Source organism: Lissotriton helveticus, chromosome 1_1 (genome assembly GCF_964261635.1).
Source record: "Lissotriton helveticus chromosome 1_1, aLisHel1.1, whole genome shotgun sequence".
NCBI lineage: Eukaryota > Metazoa > Chordata > Amphibia > Caudata > Salamandridae > Lissotriton > Lissotriton helveticus.
In genome coordinates this window covers 153,720,668-153,742,463 of record NC_136057.1, presented here as the reverse complement: position 1 = coordinate 153,742,463, position 21,796 = coordinate 153,720,668, and the positions used below count along the sequence as shown (strand labels likewise).

Genomic DNA, 21,796 nt, shown 5'->3' with positions numbered 1-21,796 from the left:
TCAGCGCCCTCCTCTCCTCCGATTATGGCCCATTGGAAGCCTCAGTGATGTATGAGTGGCTGCCTCTGCTCCGATTATGGCCCTTTGGAAGCCTCAGTGATGTATCAGCGCCCTCCTTTGCTGTGATAATGGCCCATTGGAAGCCTCAGTGATGTACCAGCGCCCTCCTCTGCTGTGATAATGGCCCATTGGAAGCCTCAGTGATGTACCAGTGCCCGTCTCTCCTCCGATTATGGCCCATTGGAAGCCTCAGTGATGTATCAGCGCCCGCCTCTCATCCGAATATGGCCCATTGGAAGCCTCAGTGATTTACCAGCGCCCTCCTCTGCTCTGATAATGGCCCATTGGAAGCCTCAGTGATGTACCAGCGCCCTCCTCTGCTGTGATAATGGCCCATTGGAAGCCTCAGTGATGTACCAGTGCCCGTCTCTCCTCCGATTATGGCCCATTGGAAGCCTCAGTGATGTATCTGCGCCCGCCTCTCCTCCGATTATGGCCCATTGGAAGCCTCAGTGATGGATCAGTGCCCGTCTCTCCTCCGACTATGGCCCATTGGAAGCCTCAGTGATGTATCAGCGCCCGCCTCACCTCCGATTATGGCCCATTGGAAGCCTCCGTGATGTGTCAGTGTATCAGTGCCCGCCTCTCCTCCGATTATGGCCCATTGGAAGCCTCAGTGATGTATCAGCGCCCGCCTCTCCTCCGATTATGGCCCATTGGAAGCCTAACTGATGTCAGTGGCCGCCTCTGCTCCGATTATGACCCATTGGAAGCCTCAGTGATGTATCAGCGCCCGCCTCTCCTCCGATTATGGCCCATTGGAAGCCTAACTGATGTCAGTGGCCGCCTCTCCTCCGATTATGGCCCATTGGAAGCCTCAGTGATGTATCAGTGGCCGGCTCTCCTTCCATTACGGTCCATTGGAGACCTGTCTTGTGTTGAGGCTCTTCTCAAAATATAAGTGGAGCCAAAGAAATTACAGGTCTCTGAACCCAGGAAGGTGGGCTCACACTTTTTATAAGATGTCCTAGGAGGGCGACCTCTTCTTTAGTACCTCCTTTTCCCTCTGGCTATACACAAGCATACCTCATCGTCCCACATGCCAAGCATACCTCATCGTCACACATGCCCAGCCTACCTCATCGTCGCACATGCCCAGCCTACCTCATCGTCACACATGCCCAGCCTACCTCATCGTCACACATGCCAAGCATACCTCATCGTCACACATGCCAAGCATACCTCATCGTCACACATGCCAAGCATACCTCATCATCACACATGCCAAGCATACCTCATCGTCACACATGCCAAGCATAACTCATCATCACACATGCCAAGCATAACTCGTCACACATGCCAAGCATACCTCAACGTCACACATGCCCAGCATACCTCAACGTCACACATGCCCAGCATACCTCAACGTCACACATGCCCAGCATACCTCATCGTCACACATGCCAAGCATACCTCATCGTCACACATGCCAAGCATACCTCATCGTCACACATGCCAAGCATACCTCATCGTCACACATGCCAAGCATACCTCATCGTCACACATGCCAAGCATACCTCATCGTCACACATGCCAAGCATACCTCATTGTCGCACATGCCAAGCATAACTCATCATCACACATGCCAAGCATAACTCGTCACACATGCCAAGCATACCTCAGCATCACACATGCCCAGCATACCTCAACGTCACACATGCCCAGCATACCTCAACATCACACATGCCCAGCATACCTCAACATCACACATGCCCAGCATACCTCAACATCACACATGCCCAGCATACCTCAGCATCACACATGCCCAGCATACCTCAACGTCACACATGCCCAGCATACCTCAACGTCACACATGCCCAGCATACTTCAACATCACACATGCCCAGCATACCTCAACATCACACATGCCCAGCATACCTCAACATCACACATGCCCAGCATACCTCAACATCACACATGCCCAGCATACCTCAACATCACACATGCCCAGCATACCTCAACATCACACATGCCCAGCATACCTCAACGTCACACATGCCAAGCCTACCTCAATGTCACACATACCAAGCCTACCTCAACATCACACATGGCAAGTAAATCTCAACATTACACATGCCATGCATACCTCAACATCACACAACCCAAACATACCTCAACAATCGCATCAGCTCTCCCAAACCATCCAGACACTGCCTCTTGTTCTACTTGCACACACACCACACATACAGAAAACTAGATCTGGCGGTCGAGCCTTCTCCTACCTCGCTCCTGAAGCTCGGAACAACCCGCCGCTACACATCCGAGCATCCTCCTCGCTTCTTGAATTCTACAAGAAACCGAAGACCTGCCTCTTCGAGTAGTCCCACTAGGCCCTGGGTGGGGCTAGAGTCACACCGGCTCAGTGGCAGGAAACCCGGGGTGACAGTGCGCGCTACAATCTGTAGAACAACACGTTTCCTTCAGATTGTTGTTTGTGTGAGAGCGAGAGGTGGTGGCATCAGAAAGTATTTGAGAAAGTTTCAAACATATTTTGAAAAAATTGAAGAAATAGATGAAGGATAAGGGTACAAAAGGGAAGGGAGTTGACAAGTGCTGCATCTGAAGTGAACCATTTCTTTTTCTCCAGATTCCTCTGGTGGTCCACAAAGCTTCACTAGTGATGGTTTACCGACTTCCGGCTACCTGGAGGTGATGCTCTTAATATGGTTTCCTGGCTGCCTTTGTCCTTCCTATTTCTGTGTTCATCACCATTTGTTATGCTTCAGCCTAGCATTTCACCTTCTCGCTGATATGTTCCCTCTTATTTATAACCATAGCTCTCTCACTTCTGTTGTGCACTTCTACTTCCACATCTCTTCATTTCTTTGTCTCAAAACTCTTGCTGCCCCTGACACGTTTCTCATTACTTAACTTTTTCTCGAAATCTTTCTCTCTCACATTTCTCATTTACTGAATTTATTTGACATAGTATGCTCTTTCCTTTATTTCTTCTCACTTCTCTCTTTTCCTAAGTCTCCTTTCAGCCATTGGTTGATCAAAGTTCCATTCACATTTTGGCTTAGCCCACCAGAGTATTCCTCTTTCTGATTGGGTATTAGGTGTTGTGCCCTCCCCTTGGGAGTACTTCTGTAGCCATTCACAGGGCACGTAGCTCCCAAGAGCGGCAGCAGCCGGTGGGATCTACAAGGCTTTCCTTCAACTAATCCATTTTGAAAAATAAAGCTGAGAGCAGCGTGATCAGGGTGATAAATGCTTGTTTGAAGAATTTGTAAGAAAAAACAATACATCAAAATGCAAAAAAATGATTGTATTCAAAACTTTGATCAGGCAAAGTTCCATTTGACTTCCATGCCTACACCATACTTTACATACGCATGTTGTTTGTGTGGCTTGTGTTGAAGTTGCTGGGCAGAGCCTCCTTTCCGGGGCTGCTTTCCTTGCCCCTGGCATGCCTGTCTTTGATGTGCCCCGCTGCAGCGGGCAGTGCCAGTAAAGCTGAAACGTTCTTTCATCAGCTCGCTGATCACCCACAGCTGGCAAGGCTGGGGGGGGCACCTTGGAGGACTGACAGTGGGTGACAGTCAGGCTAATTTTAGACACCCCTGTGGACTTCTGCCCTACCATGAGCCGCAGCTGGCAGCACCTGGCCGGGCTGGTTTGGATACAGATATAAGGGTGGGAGAAAGTTGCCGGGTCTGGTGGCTCAGTGGACTAATGCGCCCACTGTGGGGTCCTGTGTTCGACCTCATAGCCACAGGTTCAAATCCTGGCAGATGGATTCTGTTAATGTCCGGGAAGGTTTTTCAGTTTGATTTCATAGCGGACCTTGTCCACAATCTTTTCATGTTAGTGAAGCCGAATCACGACCACTCCCTTCTGCCAGAGGGACATTGCCGTATTCTACCTGCCCAAGTGGATTCACTGAGAGGGTGAAGCTCCGCGGCAGGGAGTCCCCTCGTGTGGGACTGGGGTGCTTCAAGAAAAGGCACCTCATTGTGTATTTGTGTTTTACAGGTTGCTAGGGGTTTTCTACAAACGCTCTGAGACCTTCGGGTGATTTATGCGCTATACAAGTGTAAATAATAAATAATAAATAAACAGAAGGCTCCTTAAGGGCACATCTCCTATACAGACCCGAAGCATTAACATGGGAAGTTTGTTACACAATAAAGATAGCTCAACTTTTTGTGGTGCAGGTGCCAGTGTGCCAGACGTGTTTCCATTCGTTCCATTCCAGGGAGGACCTGGCCTGGCAGTTCGGGCTGGACTGTTCCCATTGGGCGCAGGGTCAAGACTGATTTGCATACGGGCAAAAAAAGATGTACCGGGGTGAATGTATAACATTGTTCTGCATTCTGTCCATCAATTGTTCTTTTTGCATTTATTAATATTGTTAGGTGTAAGAGTGAGGGCTCGGGGTGAAGTGAGAGTCATCATGGTTGGCTTTAACTTTGAGATTACAAAAAGTGTGAGAAATAGGGTTAGTTTTTAGGGTTCACAATCATGTTGAGGTCAGTGATGAAGTAATGAACCTTTTAACATGATCTACATAAAGAGGTTGAAATGACATTAGCCCAGAGTGCTGTGGGCCGAATGATGTTTCATCTTGTGCCATAAGTAGTTTTTGAAGTAGTCGTGGATCAAAAAAAAGTGGGTCCACGTGTTCGTAGGTCGAAGAGGTGGCGATGGAAATTGTGAGACATGTCCCTTGGATGCAAACTGAGCCAGAGACCTTGTTGGCAGATTGTTTAGTGCCCTGGGATATTGCAGTATAAATGATGCAGCGGAGGCCTCAAATACAACAATGCCCTCAGCCTGTAATTTCACCCACAAACCTGCATCCTGGAGATAGGAAGTCGGCTGCAAGAGATTGCCGCATTGGTTGACCAGAGATACTAAAAATAGTCCCCATGGGTCTTATCTGTGTCCAGTGTCTCCCATCATCCTAACCTGCGCCTAGCCCACCTTTACAGGGTGGTGCTTTGGTTCTCTTTATGCTCTGTTTGGTAATTGCAGCAGCCATGTTTATGTGGAACTGACCTTCTTCCAGTGTTGCTCAAAGGAGTTTCACTTTGGCAGCTGTGAGCATTGCAACACTTTCAGACTAGAAAGCCAACAAGCACTGGAAAAGGTAACCTCTTGCCTAGGTGTTGAAAGAGCTGCCGGGGTACACAGGCGAGTGTAGGAGTTCTCCGAGTCTGTGTAGCACTTGGGTTTTGTCGAACCATGCTTCTGGTCCGACAGTTCACCTGCGCAAGTATCTTGGCTCCCCAACCCTCCTAAGTGACACTCCACCTTAAGCAAAGCACTTGAAGGAAAGGCTTTCTCTTGTTAATGACTGCTGATCTACTTCCTCCAATATATCTGCTTGCTGTTGCTCGTACCGGCTCCTCACTCCTCTCATTCGCCTGCCTCTTGTCGATGATTGTTCCCATGCCTTTTTATGTCCCTTGCTGATGTTTGTCCTTGGTCCTCACTCATCTCATTCGCCTTCCTCTTGTCGATGATTGTTCCCATGCCTTTTTATGTCCCTTGCTGTTTGTCCTTGCTCCTCACTCATCTCATTCGCCTTCCCCTTGTTGATGATTGTTTCCATGCCTTTTTACTTATTTTGCTGATGTTTGTTCCTGATCCTTACTCCTCTCAGTCGCCTTCTTCTTGGCGATGGTTGTTCCTATGCCTTTTTACGTCTCTTGCTGATGTTTTCTCCCTATTTCATGTCTTCTCTCTTTGCAGGATGGCTCACCTCGAAGCCTCAGTGAGATCCATGCTCTCTTCCTCATTCTGCACAGCGGGAACATATTAGACCTTGGCAGTGGTGACCAAGCATCCAAGCAGGCAGATGTCCACACCCTTTCCGCTGCTTTTGATGGGGTCATGAGGATGCACTTCCCCGAAGCCCTCGGGCACATCGCCCTGCGCCTGGTACCCTGCCCACCCATCTGTGCCGAGGCCTACGCCCTCATCTCCAAGTACACACCATTTTGGCTTGCCATGGAATCATTGCGGGTGGGGAGCTGATGTTGACGGGAGGGGAACTGCAATGTTGATAGCATTTCTTCCTCTTTCCATGCCTGTTACCATCATAGCTCTCTGCCTTTCTCATCAATGTCTTTTGCACCTTTTCTTTTCTATAAACCTCTCTTTCTAAGGCTTTCTTCTTACTCTGGGCTGTGTATCTTGTTCTTTGCACTGGTTCACTCGTCCTAGTTTCATTCCTTCTTCTTCTGCCTATGTTTACTTGCTGTTTTAGTTCTCATCACCACTCCTCTTGCCCCTTCCTTTGCTCTCTCTTCCTCTTTATCTATTTTCATTTCTCCCACTTCCTTTGCTATCTTCCATTTATCTTACTTTCCCTCTTGTTTGCATCTCCATTTCTCTGCATTATGCCTTTGCTCCCTCCCAACCCCGTCATGTTCTCGTTCACTCGCTTTTCTTGCTCTTTCTCCACAGTCCCTTCCTCCACTGATCCTCACTTTACTTTTTGTTCTCCACCCCTGTTCTTTTGCAGTCTGAGTCCATACAGTTATGACACTGATAACTTGTCCAGTAGTCAGGATCACATCCCATTGGCTGCGCTACCACTCCTGGCCACGTCCTCTATACACTACCAGAACGCTGTGTCCGCCACCATCGCACGCGTCAACCAGGCCTACCATGACTTCCTGAAATCTAGGGAAGGCACTGGCTTCTGTGGGCAGGTGAGACTCCCCTCCAGTAGGGGGCAGTGTTTGGGCAGTGTTTGTCGAGCCGTCAGAGGGTAACGCATTCTCTTGGACTAAAATGGATAGAGATGGAGTGATGATGTTAGAAGGTAGCTGGTTAAGACTGAGTCAAGGTGTCGGAGTACTTAATGCAGTGAGTTGCATAAGCTACATAGTTTGTTTGAGTGTTGGCTCTATGGATGGTGGAACTGCTATTCAGTATATGATGAATTAAAGATCCTTGCTCTGATGATATCATGTGTGAGAAGTTTGCAGAGGCATTAGCCATGTGGAATGATGAATAAGGGTCGACTATGGGGGTCGGTGTACGACTGAGGCTGATATAAAGGCGCTAATTGGAGTAAGTGTAGTAGGTTGAGTCGAGATATTGTGTTGGAGTATGCAAATATTTTCTGTTCTGTCTAATTCTCTCATCTGGCTCTCTTGCAGGTGGTTCTTATTGGAGACTGTGTGGGAGGGATTTTGGCTTTCGACATCTTGTGTCACAGCGGTTCCGTAATGTCCAGCAGCCGAGGGAGCAGCCGCCGGGGGAGCGTGGTAAGTCCTCTTGTCCGTAGTGAAAATGTTCTCATCACACTGTAAATCCTTTATCCCAAGTATGGTGGATTCCCTGTGTAGCCAGCTCTCCCTACTCAATATATTTGAGAAAGTTCAGTGACAGTTTAGCATCTGGGACAACCGGCAGGGTAGAGATACTCCAGGATAATAAGATTTCTTGAGAATTAGGACCCTTGCCTCAAGATTCCAAGTGGTTCGCTCTGAAATACACAAGTGCTGGAGACTGCTACAAGCCTTCACTGATTTATTTACTAAAGTTTTACAGACAAACCTATGAATAAGCACAGAGTACAATTGAAATATACATCGGTTTAGACTAGAGAATACATAATGGACCTTCAACAACTTCACCTATAAATAGGATCCCAAAACACTTTACAAAGTAAAGTTTCTACCTCCCTATCTGAAGGCCCATTCTATCTTTTGTGACTAAAGGAAACTAATTAAACCTAAAAATAATACAGCAGCCTCTTAACTTCTTTTAAATTTTTCGAAAATTAGCATTTTTACAAGAAGAAAAACTGAATTGTCCTTTGTAGCCCCATGCTGACCTCCACTTCCTGCAGGCACATCTTTTGGTGCTGAGTGGCAGAGTATGTTTCTGCTCTGTGCAGTTTCTGTTTGTGAAGGGCCACTGCCATAGCAAGAGAGGCGATAAGGGTAGACTAGATCCAGTGCCTTTCTGAAAGCCACTTTGTACATTTACCTATATGCAAGAATAGATTCCAGAAGAAAGTGAATGTTTGGGCAACCATTTGCCTTCAGTAATATTCTGAATCCTCGTATGAGCCTTCTGCAGGTGGCCCCCACCACTCATGAAAGACTGAAGCTGATGCCTGCCCCTCAAGCCTTGCACACTCCTGAAAAAAATCCAATAAAAGGAACAAGGATCTCTTATTGCATTTTGCTTTGATGTATAGCAAACATAGATATCAGAGGGCCTTCTATCAATGTCTTTCATCAAGGCGCTTGATACAGAAGAAAAGGGCAGCATTACACTTGACGTCAAGACATGGGCCTTTAAGAGATTTAGTGTCAAGGCGCACAAAGGGACGTATTTTTATGTAGTCTGTTTAAATAACTATTGGGTCTTCTTTTGAACTCTGATGCTAGCTGTCAAATAAATGATGAACTGTTAGAAAGTGCACTGTGTGTGTTTCCCTTAGACATTCTACAAGTACTTTGTGGAGATCAACTCTGTATCTTTTATCAAATGACCTAAAATACCTCAAGGAAGCAAGCCTATACTGAAATTCAGCCTGTCCTGTGTCCAAGGAAAGCATCATGGCTTGCATCCCTAGCATAGACTGTAGAATGGTGCCTTCAGTTGCACAGCCCTGTCCAGTCAATCAGGTTTTCCTCCAATATTCAACCTTTAGTGCATGAACATCTGAGGCTTGAGTATCAGACGTAGTAAGGAAGAACAAGGTCCAGAATTCTGCACCAGGAAATAAGAATTAAAATTGCCCTGAAAGGGCTGACCTTCTCCTTCGCGCCAGGCAATTAGATTATTGACTTCTGCTCAAGCTTTTCTTGGAGACATGCCCGGTGAGTGGCCCCTGACTTGGTGGCGAGGAAAGGCAGCAGAACAAAATATAAGGAAGAGGAGAGCAAATGTTTGTAAAAGGTCCTTCATAAATTCAAGGCTGAGTGAAAAAGTTAATTAAATGTTGGCTGGCGATAATTATGAACTTAAAGATCAGTATGACCCACTAGGAATGCATTGATCACTCCAAACCATGAGCCTTCTACGCACATAGCAGTTCCACAATGTGTCAACCATGCCAGGCGTCTTCGTATTAAAGCTCCCAAATAAAAACAAAAGGAAACAAGACATTCTACATTTGTGAATCTCCTAACCCCTTTAGTAAACTCCCTCCACCCCATGATGATTCCACCCGGCCCATCCCATGATGGCATCCATTTATTCCCTGGGCCATCATACCAATGAAGATATCCTACTGTTTTTAACCTGGCCTAAGGACCTTTACAGTAAAGAAAGTTTGGATCTGGCAGGGAATTTTAACTCGCTCATATTCCCTTGTCCTTAGTTTAAGAGCTCTGCTTACAAATTGTGTTAAGGCCTCCCACTCACACTAGGCACAGTGGTTGAGGAGCTGATGATGAAGCATGACACAGGTAGTACTTTTGGGAGAGAATCCCACAAAATATCCAAGAGAGGCCAGGATCACATTAATTTACCTGGGTGCGGATCCCACATTCTCTAGAGATATACTAAGAACCCTGCAACTGATCTCTCAATCTGACGAGATCAAAGAAAAATGGGTCAACCCTCCAGAGTATATTTACCAGCAGACTGATTCACCAAGATAAGGCATCATCCCTTGCTTGTCCCTTGCAAAGTCTCTGTAAAGAGTCATGTGAAGCAAATGTTCATGCTAATTTACCACCTAAATAAACCATGTGCCTCTATGTCCCTGGCACATGAGCATCTGCTTTCATTAAACTTTTCCCAGCAAGTATGAAAAGAGGTCAAGAAGTCTCACTTGCCAATTTCTTTTCTTTTTCTGGTGCTATGTTGTAGAACATGGAGCTGCTGTCTCCAGGGGTGTACCTAGGCAAGGACCCGCTAGCTGAAACCGCTGACCCGCCGGGGCGGAGCAGCCCAGAACCGCCAGCCGGCGTAGCTGATGGAGCCGGGATTCAGTTGCCACGCAAGCGTAGCGACACTTCAACTCCAGAGTCTGACTCCAGGCAGCCACCAACCTTCTCCAGTAGGTAAGGTGAACTGCACCATGTGGAGAAACAAGGTGTGGAGTGAAACATGGGGAAGGTACTGTGATGAACATGCTGAATGCGTAGTATTTTGTACGAGCCTGCTTCTTAGTGTCCAGTTTTAATTCATTTGAAACACAAAAACCGGAAGTGGCTTACTTTTCATCATTAGTTGCACAGTCCGAAAACACAAATTTCCACAGCTCTTATGTCATAGCGACTCCATCAGTAAATATGTTGTTTGCGACCATTGATCAGAGTCTGCAAGACGTCTGTAGTAAGGATAGAAGTTCAAAAAGTAGATGCGCAGTACAGCACAAACTAAATAGACTTTACAACATGCATTCTAAATATAAACAAATGGAATATTTAATGCTACATGTAAAAATAAAAAAGTTTATTGCTCCAGATACTCTATGGAAAATGTTCAAACCCCCTGGTACTCAGAAGCAAATGAAGGTGATGTAAAATAGTCTATTCCTGATGTCCTGGCGGTTGGTATCAGTTGCCAGTGGTTAGACTATTTGCAAGCATTCTTTCCATCACTGTTTGTGTGTTTCATGTAAGGCCCTAGGTGGTCAAAGGTGTGCTCAGACATGGGCCCCGGGCTTGCTGTGCTACTGGAATCATTGACCCAACTGAAGAGGCCCAACTGGTCCAAAATCTGTCTTGTGTATCTTATGTTCCGCGGGTTTTCCAGGAGAAGCCTGGTGCTACAGCTGCATTTATTTCTTGCAGCGTTCCCTGTTCAAGATTAGGTGCAGGGTTTTTTGTGCAGGTCGAACAGTGCAGGGCACAGTCGAATGAAGTGGTTGATGGACTCTGTGCTCATAGCTCTTATGTTTAGCAGTTCTGCTCCAGGAACCCTCAGATTCTAAGATCAGAATGGTAATGGTAAGCAAGGAAAGTAGTTTTTTATAGAGAAGGTGTAAGCTAAGGAAGTTTGTCATGATGTGTTAGCATTAGGTACCTTTAACCTTTGAGTATTGACATTTTCCATTTAAAGTTAGATGCATTCTTCAGTGTTTCCTAATTTCTTCGTTTTCAATAGTGATATTAACAGGTCAAATATGGTTTATAGATGAGGCTAGTCCCAATTTTGGACCATGATCTAAAACGTAAGGATTTAAAGGTGTGAGAGTAAACTGATGAAAAGAAAGCATCTGTTATATATAGGCAACACGTTTTACAACTCTCCAAGACTGTTAGAAGAGGTGTGAGATTCCATTGAAAGGGTTGCAGCCCCACAAAAACACTCTTTAAAGGTACCTGTGCCATTGTCTCCTCCCGGCTCCCTCCGGTGTCTGTCAGGATGGAGGAATGTCAGAGAGCTACTTTGGCTATTGAATAGAGTTTTGCTTGCCCCCTAACATGGTCATTTGCATATCTTGCATAGTCATGGTTCCTTCCCGGGTCTGGTGTGCACCCGCATAAGTTGCAATAATAAAAAACTATGATCTAATCCTATTTTAATGTTGAAGGATCAGAGGGAGGTATGTGATAATGAGACAGAGATGATAAACTGGAATCAATGTAAAAATCAAACCGGTAACTTTTTCTTATTGCCCTACCCTGGCTGGGTCTCCTTCTCAACCTCAACACCTTAGAAAATGGCGAGGAAAATAATGCTGCATTGGTAGTTTAACCCTGCATGACTCGAGTTTGCGTAAACTCTTGGCAAAGTTGAGCTTTTCGCTAGAAGGGCGTGTGTGTGTGGTTGCTATGCTGCTGCCTTACATATTACTCTAAATGGTACATTCCTGGAGTTTTTCGCCAAATCCATCTTAGCCTTGTTGGATAGTTCTCAGATGGGAGATGGGGAGGTCTGTTCCCCATGGTGTCTAGAAGAAAAGTGATGCCAACGTGATCCTTCCAGCAGATGTGGCCTTGGACAACACACTGCCACCAATATTGCCTTGGTCATCAATACCTGTTCAGTAGAAGGCACAGCCCTGGTTCATTCACTGTAAGCATGTATCGTGTCGACAGGCATAGAGGTTCTGAAAAAAATCTTGTTCAAGCAGAACTTGGTTGCTTGTGAATAAAAGCATAATGAGATCTCAAGACCAATCAAATACAGATTATGGTTCCGAAGCACATAGGAACTACTGCAGCTGACCGATATGCTTGAAATGGGGTCTTGCAAGAGAGAAGCATTAAGTCCTAGCTGCACAGGGGCTTAAATGGTGTGTGCGCCTCAACCGGACTTGAAACAGGTTGAGAAACCTGTAATACTGCAGGGTGGCTACTGAAGGGAATAGGTTTATCTGGACAGTGCTGATTTAAAAGTGTCATTGGCTGTGCCGATGGATTTTTCTAGCTTGTTTCCGTAAGAGCCAGACTGCTGCCAGTAGATTTTCCAGGGGTCTACCTTGACTTTTGAGTGGCCACTTTTCATGACATTCATATTATATCGTCCAACAAGCAGGTGCGCATTTTGATGTTCATGCGCATAGGTGAAAGCCACAGTCGTGGCCACTTCCCCCAGAATTGTGCTTTTGTTGAATATTTTTTTGTTCAAAACGTCAGGTTCTCTGAAGAAAGGCTAATGTAGCCAAAGACGAACTCTTCAGGATACAATCAATCATAGACATTTATAGAGCGCTCTACTTACCCGGAGGGTCTCAAGGCGCTAGGGGGGAGGGGGTGCTGCTACTGCCCGAACAGCCAGGTCTTGAGCTTCTTCCTGAAGGCGAGGTGGTCTTGGGTCAGGCGCAGGTCGGTCGGGAGGGAGTTCCAGGTCTTGGCAGCCAGGTAGGAGAAGGACCTTCCTCCTGTTGTCGTTCTTCGGATGCGGGGGACGGCGGCGAGGGCGTGGCTGGCTGATCGGAGGTGTCGTTTGGGAGCGTAGAAGTTGATGCGGTTGTTGAGGTAGCTCGGGCCTTGATCGTGTAGGGCTTTGTGTGCGTGGGTGAGGAGACGGAAGGTGATTCTCTTGTTGACCGGGAGCCAGTGCAGGTCTCTTAGGTGTCCGGAGATGTGGCTGTGTCGTGGGATGTCGAGGATGAGTCTGGCCGAGGCGTTCTGGATCCGTTGGAGTCTCTTCTGGAGCTTGGCGGTGGTTCCGGCGTAGAGGGCGTTGCCGTAGTCCAGTCGGCTGGTGACGAGGGCCTGGGTGACAGTCTTCCTGGTCTCGGTGGGGATCCACCGGAAGATTTTCCGTAGCATGCGCAGGATGTTGAAGCACGACGAGGAGACTGCGTTGACTTGCTTGGTCATGGAGAGGGAGGAGTCCAGGATGAAGCCCAGGTTGCGTGCGTGGTCTGTTGGTTTGGGTGCAGTTCCCAGGGCGGGGGGCCACCAGGAGTCGTCCCAGGCGGAGGGCGAGGATCCCAGGATGAGGACTTCCGTCTTGTCCGAGTTCAGCTTCAGGCGGCTGGTCGACATCCACTCAGCTACTTCTTTCATTCCTTCGTGAAGGTTGGCTCTGGCGGCGGCGGGGTCGTTGGTAAGGGAGAGGATCAGCTGGGTATCGTCGGCGTAGGAGATGATGTTCAGGTTGTGTTGGCGTGCGATGGCCGCGAGGGGGCTCATGTAGACGTTGAAGAGGGTTGGGCTCAGCGAGGATCCTTGGGGTACGCCGCAGATGACTTCGGTGGCCTTTGATTTGTACGGAGGTAGGCGGACTCTCTGGGTTCTTCCGTCGAGGAAGGAGATGATCCATTACAGTGCCTTCTCCTGGATTCCGACGTTGTAGAGGCGCTGCACTAGGGTGCGGTGGCAGACGGTGTCGAAGGCCGCGGAGAGGTCTAGGAGGATGAGGGCCGCTGTTTCTCCGTTATCCATCAGGGTTCGGATGTCATCGGTGGCAGCGATGAGGGCGGTCTCTGTGCTGTGGTTGGCTCGGAAGCCAGACTGTGAGGGGTCGAGGGATCCGTTCGTCTCGAGGAAGGCGGCCAGTTGCTTGTTGACGGTCTTCTCGATGACTTTGGCTGGAAACGGGAGGAGCGAGATGGGGCGGTAATTCTTCAGTTCGGTGGGGTCCGCTGTTGGTTTCTTGAGTAGAGCGCTGAGTTCGGCGTGCTTCCAGCTCTCAGGGAAGGTGGCGGTGTCGAATGAGGTGTTGATGATGTCCCGCAGGTGGGGTGCGATGACAGCTTTGTTGAAGACGTGGTGAGGGCAAGGGTCGGTCGGAGATCCGGAGTGGATGGAGTTCATCGTGCGGACGGTGTCTTCGGTGCTGATAGTAGTCCAGGCGCGGAGGGTGGTGGTGGGGGGCGGTGGTTCGGTTGAGTCGGACGTGGCGTTCGTCGGTTGTGTGCTGAAGCTGTTGTGTATGTCCGCGATCTTGTTGTGGAAGTAGGAGGCGAGGGAGTTGCAGAGTTCTTGCGATGGGGTGATGTCGTTGTTTCCGGCGTTGGGGTTGGAGAGCTCTTTCACGATGTTGAAGAGTTCCTTGCAGTTGTGTGCGTTGTTGTCCAGTCGGTCCTTGAATGCAGTTTTCTTGGTGTCGCGGATCAGCTGGTGGTGCTTCCGGGTGGCAAGCTTGAGGGTGGTCATGTTGTCCGGTGTTGGCTCCCTTCTCCAGGCTTTCTCGAGGGCTCGGCAGTTCTTCTTGGAGCTCTTGAGTTCGTCGGTGAACCATGGGGCCTTCTTGCTGCCGGGTCTGCTGGGCGGGGTCTTCAGTGGGGCGAGTTCGTCCGCGCAGTTGCTGATCCACTTCGTGAGGTTGTCGGCGGCCTGGCTGGGGTTCGCTGAGCTGGCGGGAGGGTGCTGACTCAGGGAAGCGGCGAGCTGGTCGACTGTGATCTTGCTCCAGTTTCTGCGGGCGACCTGTTGCTGGTGGTGGTGGATCGTCGTTCTTCTGAAGGTGAAGTGGACGCAGCTGTGGTCCGTCCAGTGGAGTCCTGTGGCGTGGCTGAAGGCGATGTCTTTGCAGGATGAGAAGACGGCGTCGAGTGTGTGTCCGGCGAGGTGGGTGGGGGTGGTCACCAGCTGCTTGAGTCCGAGGTTGGCGAGGTTGTCGAGCAGGGTGGTGGTGTTGCGGTCGTTGTTGTTCTCCAGGTGGAAGTTGAGGTCCCCCAGGAGGATGTAGTCAGTGGAGGGGAGGGCATGCGGGCTGACGAAGTCGGCGATGTCCTCGCTGAATTGTGTGCGTGGTCCCGGGGGTCGGTAGATCAGGGTGCCTCTGAGGGTGGTCTTCGGGTCGGTGTGGATCTGGAAGTGTAGGTGTTCGGCGGTAGTCAGGATGTCGTCGGTGTGGGTCGTGATGCGGATGGTGTCCCTGTGGATGATGGCGATGCCTCCTCCCATCTGGTTGGCGGTGCGGTCCCTCCGGATGATCTTGTAGCCGTCCGGGATGGCGATGGCGATGTCGGGCGCTGAAGAGGCGTTCATCCAGGTCTCCGTGAGGAAGGCAACGTCAGGAGCTGTGGTGTCGATGAGGTTCCAGAGTTCGATGGCGTGTCTGTGGACTGAGCGGGTGTTGAGCAGGATGCACTTGAGGTGGTTGGTGCTGGTGTTCGTCTTGGCGGGTGCTGGTGCGAGGCAGGTCCGGATGCAGGTGAACTTGCAGGCGGTGCAGCAGAAGGGTCCGTGGGAGCGCCTCGGGGTGGCACGGTAGCATCCCTGGGCTCGTCCGTCGTTGAGTGCGATGAGGGTGGCGGCGTCGTACGTCCGGCGGGTGGGCTGGGATCTGCGGGGGCCAGGGGTCCTGGCACTGGGCGCGGGCCAGGCGCGGACGGGCGCAGACGGGCTTACCTTTGGCGCACCTTCGGCGCTCAATCGGTGCTCCCGCTGCGCGCGTCCGCTGCGCGGTCGCTGAGGGGGCGTCATAAGAAGGGATCCGGGAGGGCGGGTCAGGCGGGAGGCGGGGAGCGCGTGGGCCTATCGGTAGGCGGGGGGCGGGGTCGCGTCAAAAACCGGCGCGAAATCCAGGCGGCCGGCCCTGCGGCGGCTGGGGCGCCGGGCTGGATCGGCGATCAAGGCGGGCGGCCCTGCGGCGGCTGGGGCGCCGGGATGGATCGGCAGCAGGCAGGCAGGCAGCAGGTTAAGTGGCAGGCCGCAGGCGGGGAGCGAGGGGGCAACCAGGCCGAGGGCACAGTGGTCGCTGCAAGTCTGGGGTCGGAGTCCCCTTAAGAAGGGATCCGGGAGGGCGGGTCAGGCGGGAGGCGGGGAGCGCGTGGGCCTATCGGTAGGCGGGGGGTGGGGTCGCGTCAAAAACCGGCGCGAAATCCAGGCGGCCGGCCCTGCGGCGGCTGGGGCGCCGGGCTGGATCGGCGATCAAGGCGGGCGGCCCTGCGGCGGCTGGGGCGCCGGGATGGATCGGCAGCAGGCAGGCAGGCAGCAGGTAAGTGGCAGGCAGCAGGCGGGGAGCGAGGGGGCAACCAGGCCGAGGGCACAGTGGTCGCTGCAAGTCTGGGGTCGGAGTCCCCTTAAGAAGGGATCCGGGAGGGCGGGTCAGGCGGGAGGCGGGGAGCGTGTGGGCCTATCGGTAGGCGGGGGGGCGGGGTCGCGTCAAAAACCGGCGCGAAATCCAGGCGGCCGGCCCTGCGGCGGCTGGGGCGCCGGGCTGGATCGGCGATCAAGGCGGGCGGCCCTGCGGCGGCTGGGGCGCCGGGATGGATCGGCAGCAGGCAGGCAGGCAGCAGGTAAGTGGCAGGCAGCAGGCGGGGAGCGAGGGGGCAACCAGGCCGAGGGCAGAAGAGTGATCCAGAAGATTCTTCCTGTGTTGGGCGATGAGAACCAGGGGTCACCAGCAAGAATGTGTCTCCTGAGAAGTCTCTGATCTTGCATGGCTACAGGAGTTTTGGGGAAGGCATAGAGGAAACTTTGTGTCCAACCGATCTTCAAGCCACCACCCAGGAAACCAAATCTGTGGCCAATCCAGGATGCAAACCAGTCGCACCTGGTACTGAGATGGATCACAAACATGCCAGTAACTGGGTGCCTTCAGGTCTTGAGTTGAAGTTAAGGGCTTCCTGGTAAATGACATGTGAATGAGGGGAGTGGAGTCCTCCAGAAGAGAGATGGAGAAGCAAGACACCGCTGATGATTGGTCATCCCAGGAGTGATGGTCCCGGTGCAAGGAGAGCAAAGACATTATCCTGTCAATGTTTCCACTCCTGGCTTGCCCCAGGGAGGTAAGGGTCCCCATTGTGAGAGAGTACCCTATCCCCTTTTGACCCAATGGTAGACCAAAAGTATTAGCCTGAAGAAAATCATTGGCAAATCATTGGCAGAAGGCGAAGTATAAATTACATCTCCCATGCAGACCACCAATCCTAGAGAGACACTTGTGGAGAGAGATGAATGGATTGAGGAGCTGGCTGCAACCCCCAGACTGTCACGCACTCTCACTCGGATAAGTGATAGTCCCAGGAAGCACCCAAATTGGAGAACCAGAGAGAATACAAGCTGATGGAGACCCATTCCTGTTTGCTTCCTACCAGGAGCAGGTCGAGGTACCACACCATACACCGGATGGATCTCCCACAATTTCCATGAGCAGTTACAGATACAGACATACGGAGTGTATTGAAAACATAAAATAATTGTAGCATTCTTCAATATCCTTTTCCCCATTTTGAAATGCATTATATGTTGTTTGCTTACTCTCTTTAGGTGACTTAAATCTTGCCAGAAGGGAGATTTTTGGGGTAATGTTTAAGGGACAGCAAGGCTGGTGAAGACGCCTCCTCGCAGGTGCCTGCAGTGATGAGTGATGATTGGACAGTTGAATTTGCAACTGGTGTGTACATGTTAATATTCTGGCATGGGTTGCTTCTGAGTTGCTCAGTTTTGAGAGACCGATACTGGATTCTGGTGCAGGGCGGATTACTCCTGGATGAAATCAGGTGAATGGCTGTGAGGACAATCTCCAAAACTGGTGGGTGCAAGAAGATGTATTGCATTCCCAGCCAGGGTGATTATCAGTAGTGCTGGGAGATATAAGCTGTCACAACAACCGTTGAGAGATTGTCTGCTGTGACCTGGCGTAAGGAAGGCTACAGTATGTGAGAGGGGCTCTGCCACGATGCGGTTCGAGGTGTGATACAGTAGGTGAGGTGCAAGAAGTATCTCGCAGTCTGAAGTGAGGTATGGTAAATGAAGTTCAACTCTTTGTTTCTACTGTGATTTAAAGTAAAGGTTGGTAGAGGAATTGAGGTGTGAAAGGGTCTACTATGATAAGTTGTGAAGGAGGCGTTATGTGAGCCTGTGCAAGATATGAGTTTGCGTGAAATATGACACAGCAAATGAGGTTCAGGGGGTCGGGTTTTAATGGGAAGGTTTGTGGGCGTTGCAGTGCATTGTATGTGGCATAGGAAGGATCACACTGCTGGAGTAGAAGACCAGGCATTTCATGTCAGTGACTTACTCTACTTTTCTCCTAACTCTTTTCTCTCTCTTCAATCCCACACCTCCTCTCGCAGCCTCCAGGCAGGTGGTCCTAAAACAGAGCACGACTCCCGGCGATCCAGCAGCTCCCCGGTGCCTCCCAGCACACCATCTCCTACCAGCATCTCCCCGACTACAGCCACCGCATCTGTCGACCTGGGCGAAGCCACTAGCAAACTAGACTTCAAGGTGTCGGGTCTGTTCCTGTTCGGCTCCCCCTTGGGACTTGTGCTGGCTCTTAGGAAGACTGTCATGCCCACTGTGGACGGTAGGATTGGGTTTCTACATGTCTGTTCTGGGGTAAAATGGCATACCTGTGATGTGCATCAATGATAGATTGTACACCAGATGTTGCAGCAAACCTGGACTGCATTAGATTTTTACTAAAGCGAAGTTGTTCTGTAGTGCTACCTCTTACCACCGTGAGACACTGGGCCTGATTCACAAAGACCCTCCACAGTCAGGGCGGAGGCTCCTCTCTCGTGTCGGGAACTCTGTACTTGTAGTGGGAATTCTGCACTTGTGGTGGGATCTCCGCACTCGTGGCGGGATCTCCGCACTTGTGGCGGGAACTCCGCACTTGTGGCGGGAACTCCGCACTTGTGGCGGGAACTCCGCACTTGTGGCGGGAACTCTGCACTTGTGGCGGGATCTCCGCACTTGTGGCGGGATCTCCGCACTTGTGGTGGGATCTCCACACTTGTGGTGGGATCTCCACACTTGTGGCGGGATCTCCGCACTCGTGGCGGGAACGCTGTATTTGTGGCAGGAACTCTGCACTTGTGGCGGAAACTCTGCACTTGTGGCGGGTACTCTGCACTTGTGGCGGGTACTCTGCACTTGTGGCGGGTACTCTGCACTTGTGGCGGGTACTCTGCACTTGTGGCGGGAACTCTGCACTCGTGGCGGGATCCCACATTTGTGGCAGGATCTCCATGCTCGTGGCGGGATCTCTGCGCTTGTGGCAAGATCTCTGCGCTTGTGGTGGGACCGCTGCGCTCGTGGTGGGACCACTGCGCTCATGGTGGGACCACTGCGCTCATTGTGGGACCGCTGCGCTTGTGGTGGGATCTCTGTGCTCGTGGTGGGATCTCTGGCCCGATTCACAAAGAGCCTCCACAGTCAGGACGGAGGCTCCTCTCTCATGTCGCACTCGTGGTGGGGACTCCGCACTCGTGGCGGGAACTCCACACTCGTGGCGGGAACTCCACACTCGTGGCGGGATCTCCACACTTGTGGCAGGATCTCTGCGCTCGTGGCGGGATCTCTGCGCTCGTGGCAGGATCTCTGCGCTCGTGGCGGGATCTCTACACTCGTGGTGGGATCTTTGCACTCGTGGTGGGATCTCTGCACTCGTGGTGGGATCTCTGCGCTCGTGGTGGGATCTCTGCCCTGGTGGCAGTGTCTCTGCACTCATCGTGGGATCTCTGCACTTTGGCAGGATCTCCGCACTGCAGTTTGTCATTGCAGAGATCCCACCACATCTGCAGAGATCCCGCCATAACTGCAGAGATCCCGCCACGACTGCGGAGCCTCCGCCACAACAGTGGAGGCCCTTTGTGAATAGGACCCACCATAAGCATACTGAAATAAGACTGATAGCACGCAGAATAAAATAGAGTGTTAAAGTAAGGAGAGTGAATATAGTTCATCATCTTGTGTTGACATGGAAGTGATCTGTGATCATGGTTCCCAGGGAATGTAGGGAAACACTTCACTTGCAGTTGCAGGATTCATCACCATGCGGACATAAAGGACAGCAAGACCTATAATCTGGCCCCTCCCCCTTTAAGTGCCAAGTGTGTGTCCTAGTTCTCATCGCGCTTTGTCAGCTGTAGACTAACCCTGTGGCAGGGCATGGACAATAGCCATCTGCATACTGACTATTTATTTGTGCTCCTTGGGAGATTCCAGTTCCACTAGATCAGAGTGTTGCTTTATTAACCCTAGTCTCTGCGTCACATAGTAATAGGTATAAAATATACTTGTTTTATGTATGTAAACCAATCTCCCGAAAAATCATATTTCTGTTAGAATGCAACAATAGCCTCTAAATCATGCCACATTTTAGTTGCAATTAGATAAGGTTGTTAGCCGTGAATAAACTGTTGCACACCGAGAAATTGTAATTGGGGTCTATGTGAATTGAACCCGTAATGCAAAAGGTAAATGTTGGTGTCGGAACAAGAGCCCCCCTGCTGCTAAGGGGAGTCATTCAAGCAGACAAACAAAATGTAAAGAGAACACCGGAGCACTCAAATGACAGCGTTGCAATAAAAGTTTCAAAAACAAGTATTTCATAAGTTTGTATTCGATTTAACAATAACCATACCGCCACCACATGCTTCGTCCTAGGAGACTTTTCCAAGGCTGCAAAAAAATAGAGGGGAAATATCACTAAGATATTGTACATATACTTACAATAAAATATAAAAAGCCTGATCATCAATAAATGAGAGATTCAGTAGCCCACATTTTGTACTCCAAAAGGTTTTCAATAGCAAGTGCCACATGTTCATATTGATCAAAAAAGAGTAGTAAGTAAGATCCCAAGTACATTTTAGTTGCAATGACCACTTTGGGTTTGTATGAAACCTTTCCTTTCCTCACCCGGACCAAAACTAACAAAAAATCCCTTTTTGTCATTATATTTATCCAGAAATCAAATATTTAGCAAAATCTTTATTAAGGTTCATTGCCTTTGCCGCTTTCTAAATGGTTTATGATTTTTGGCTGAGGTTTCAGTCTCCCTTATTTCAGACCTGAGATTTCCAAATTTTTCCCCAGCATTTAATAGGTTTTAATTTGAACTTTGACCAGACCTGCGCACAGACCAGACCTGCGCGTCCCTCACTTCTTTTAGGCACCTGTTAGCTTCTTTCACGAGTCCCTTCTAGTTACTATGTAGATGTTGGATATTTTTGGTTTAGCTCACAGACCCTTTTGCAACTTTTTTATGTCACTTTTTTTCCCCAGTAAATATGGGCTTGCGGTTCCTCAGCTCCTTTGTGAATATATAGGACTCAAGTACACGCTTTGGATCTCTAGTGTCAGAGAACGCAGGAGCTACAGACCTCACTATCGAAGGATAGCTGAAGAGCTGACCTGCACCCACTCTCCTTGAAGTCCCTGCAGAATTTGTATTTCTGATCATATTCATTATTTGAGATTCCTTTTCAGCTCAAGCTCTGACGATTCATGGTCTTCAGTGGCCTGACATCAGAATTCAGCTGCCTCGGAAGATATCCGTCATGGGGCTGTCATTGATGGTCAGAAACCGACTATCTTTACCAACATGTAGGATCCTCGATCACAATTTAAGAGCCAGAAATGTATTTCTGAAAATGCAATCCTAAAGGAAGCATGGCCCTAGGAAGCAACCTTTATTATCCTTTTTATATATCCAGTGAGAATTCATA

The 21,796-nt window shown here is 49.9% G+C and overlaps 1 protein-coding gene across 2 annotated transcripts in view; it reads left to right on the top strand.

The window, feature by feature from the left end:
- The window catches only part of PITPNM1 (phosphatidylinositol transfer protein membrane associated 1), a 318,418-nt gene that overhangs the window by 226,451 nt on the left and 70,171 nt on the right, over positions 1–21,796 (top strand). For both annotated transcript variants that reach the window (XM_078659290.1, XM_078659289.1), the window contains exons 9-14: positions 2,648–2,709; positions 5,758–5,993; positions 6,533–6,722; positions 7,176–7,283; positions 9,850–10,043; positions 18,413–18,645. In XM_078659290.1, coding sequence (XP_078515416.1) covers positions 2,648–2,709; positions 5,758–5,993; positions 6,533–6,722; positions 7,176–7,283; positions 9,850–10,043; positions 18,413–18,645 — 1,023 coding nt within the window. The remainder of the gene's footprint in view (positions 1–2,647; positions 2,710–5,757; positions 5,994–6,532; positions 6,723–7,175; positions 7,284–9,849; positions 10,044–18,412; positions 18,646–21,796) is intronic.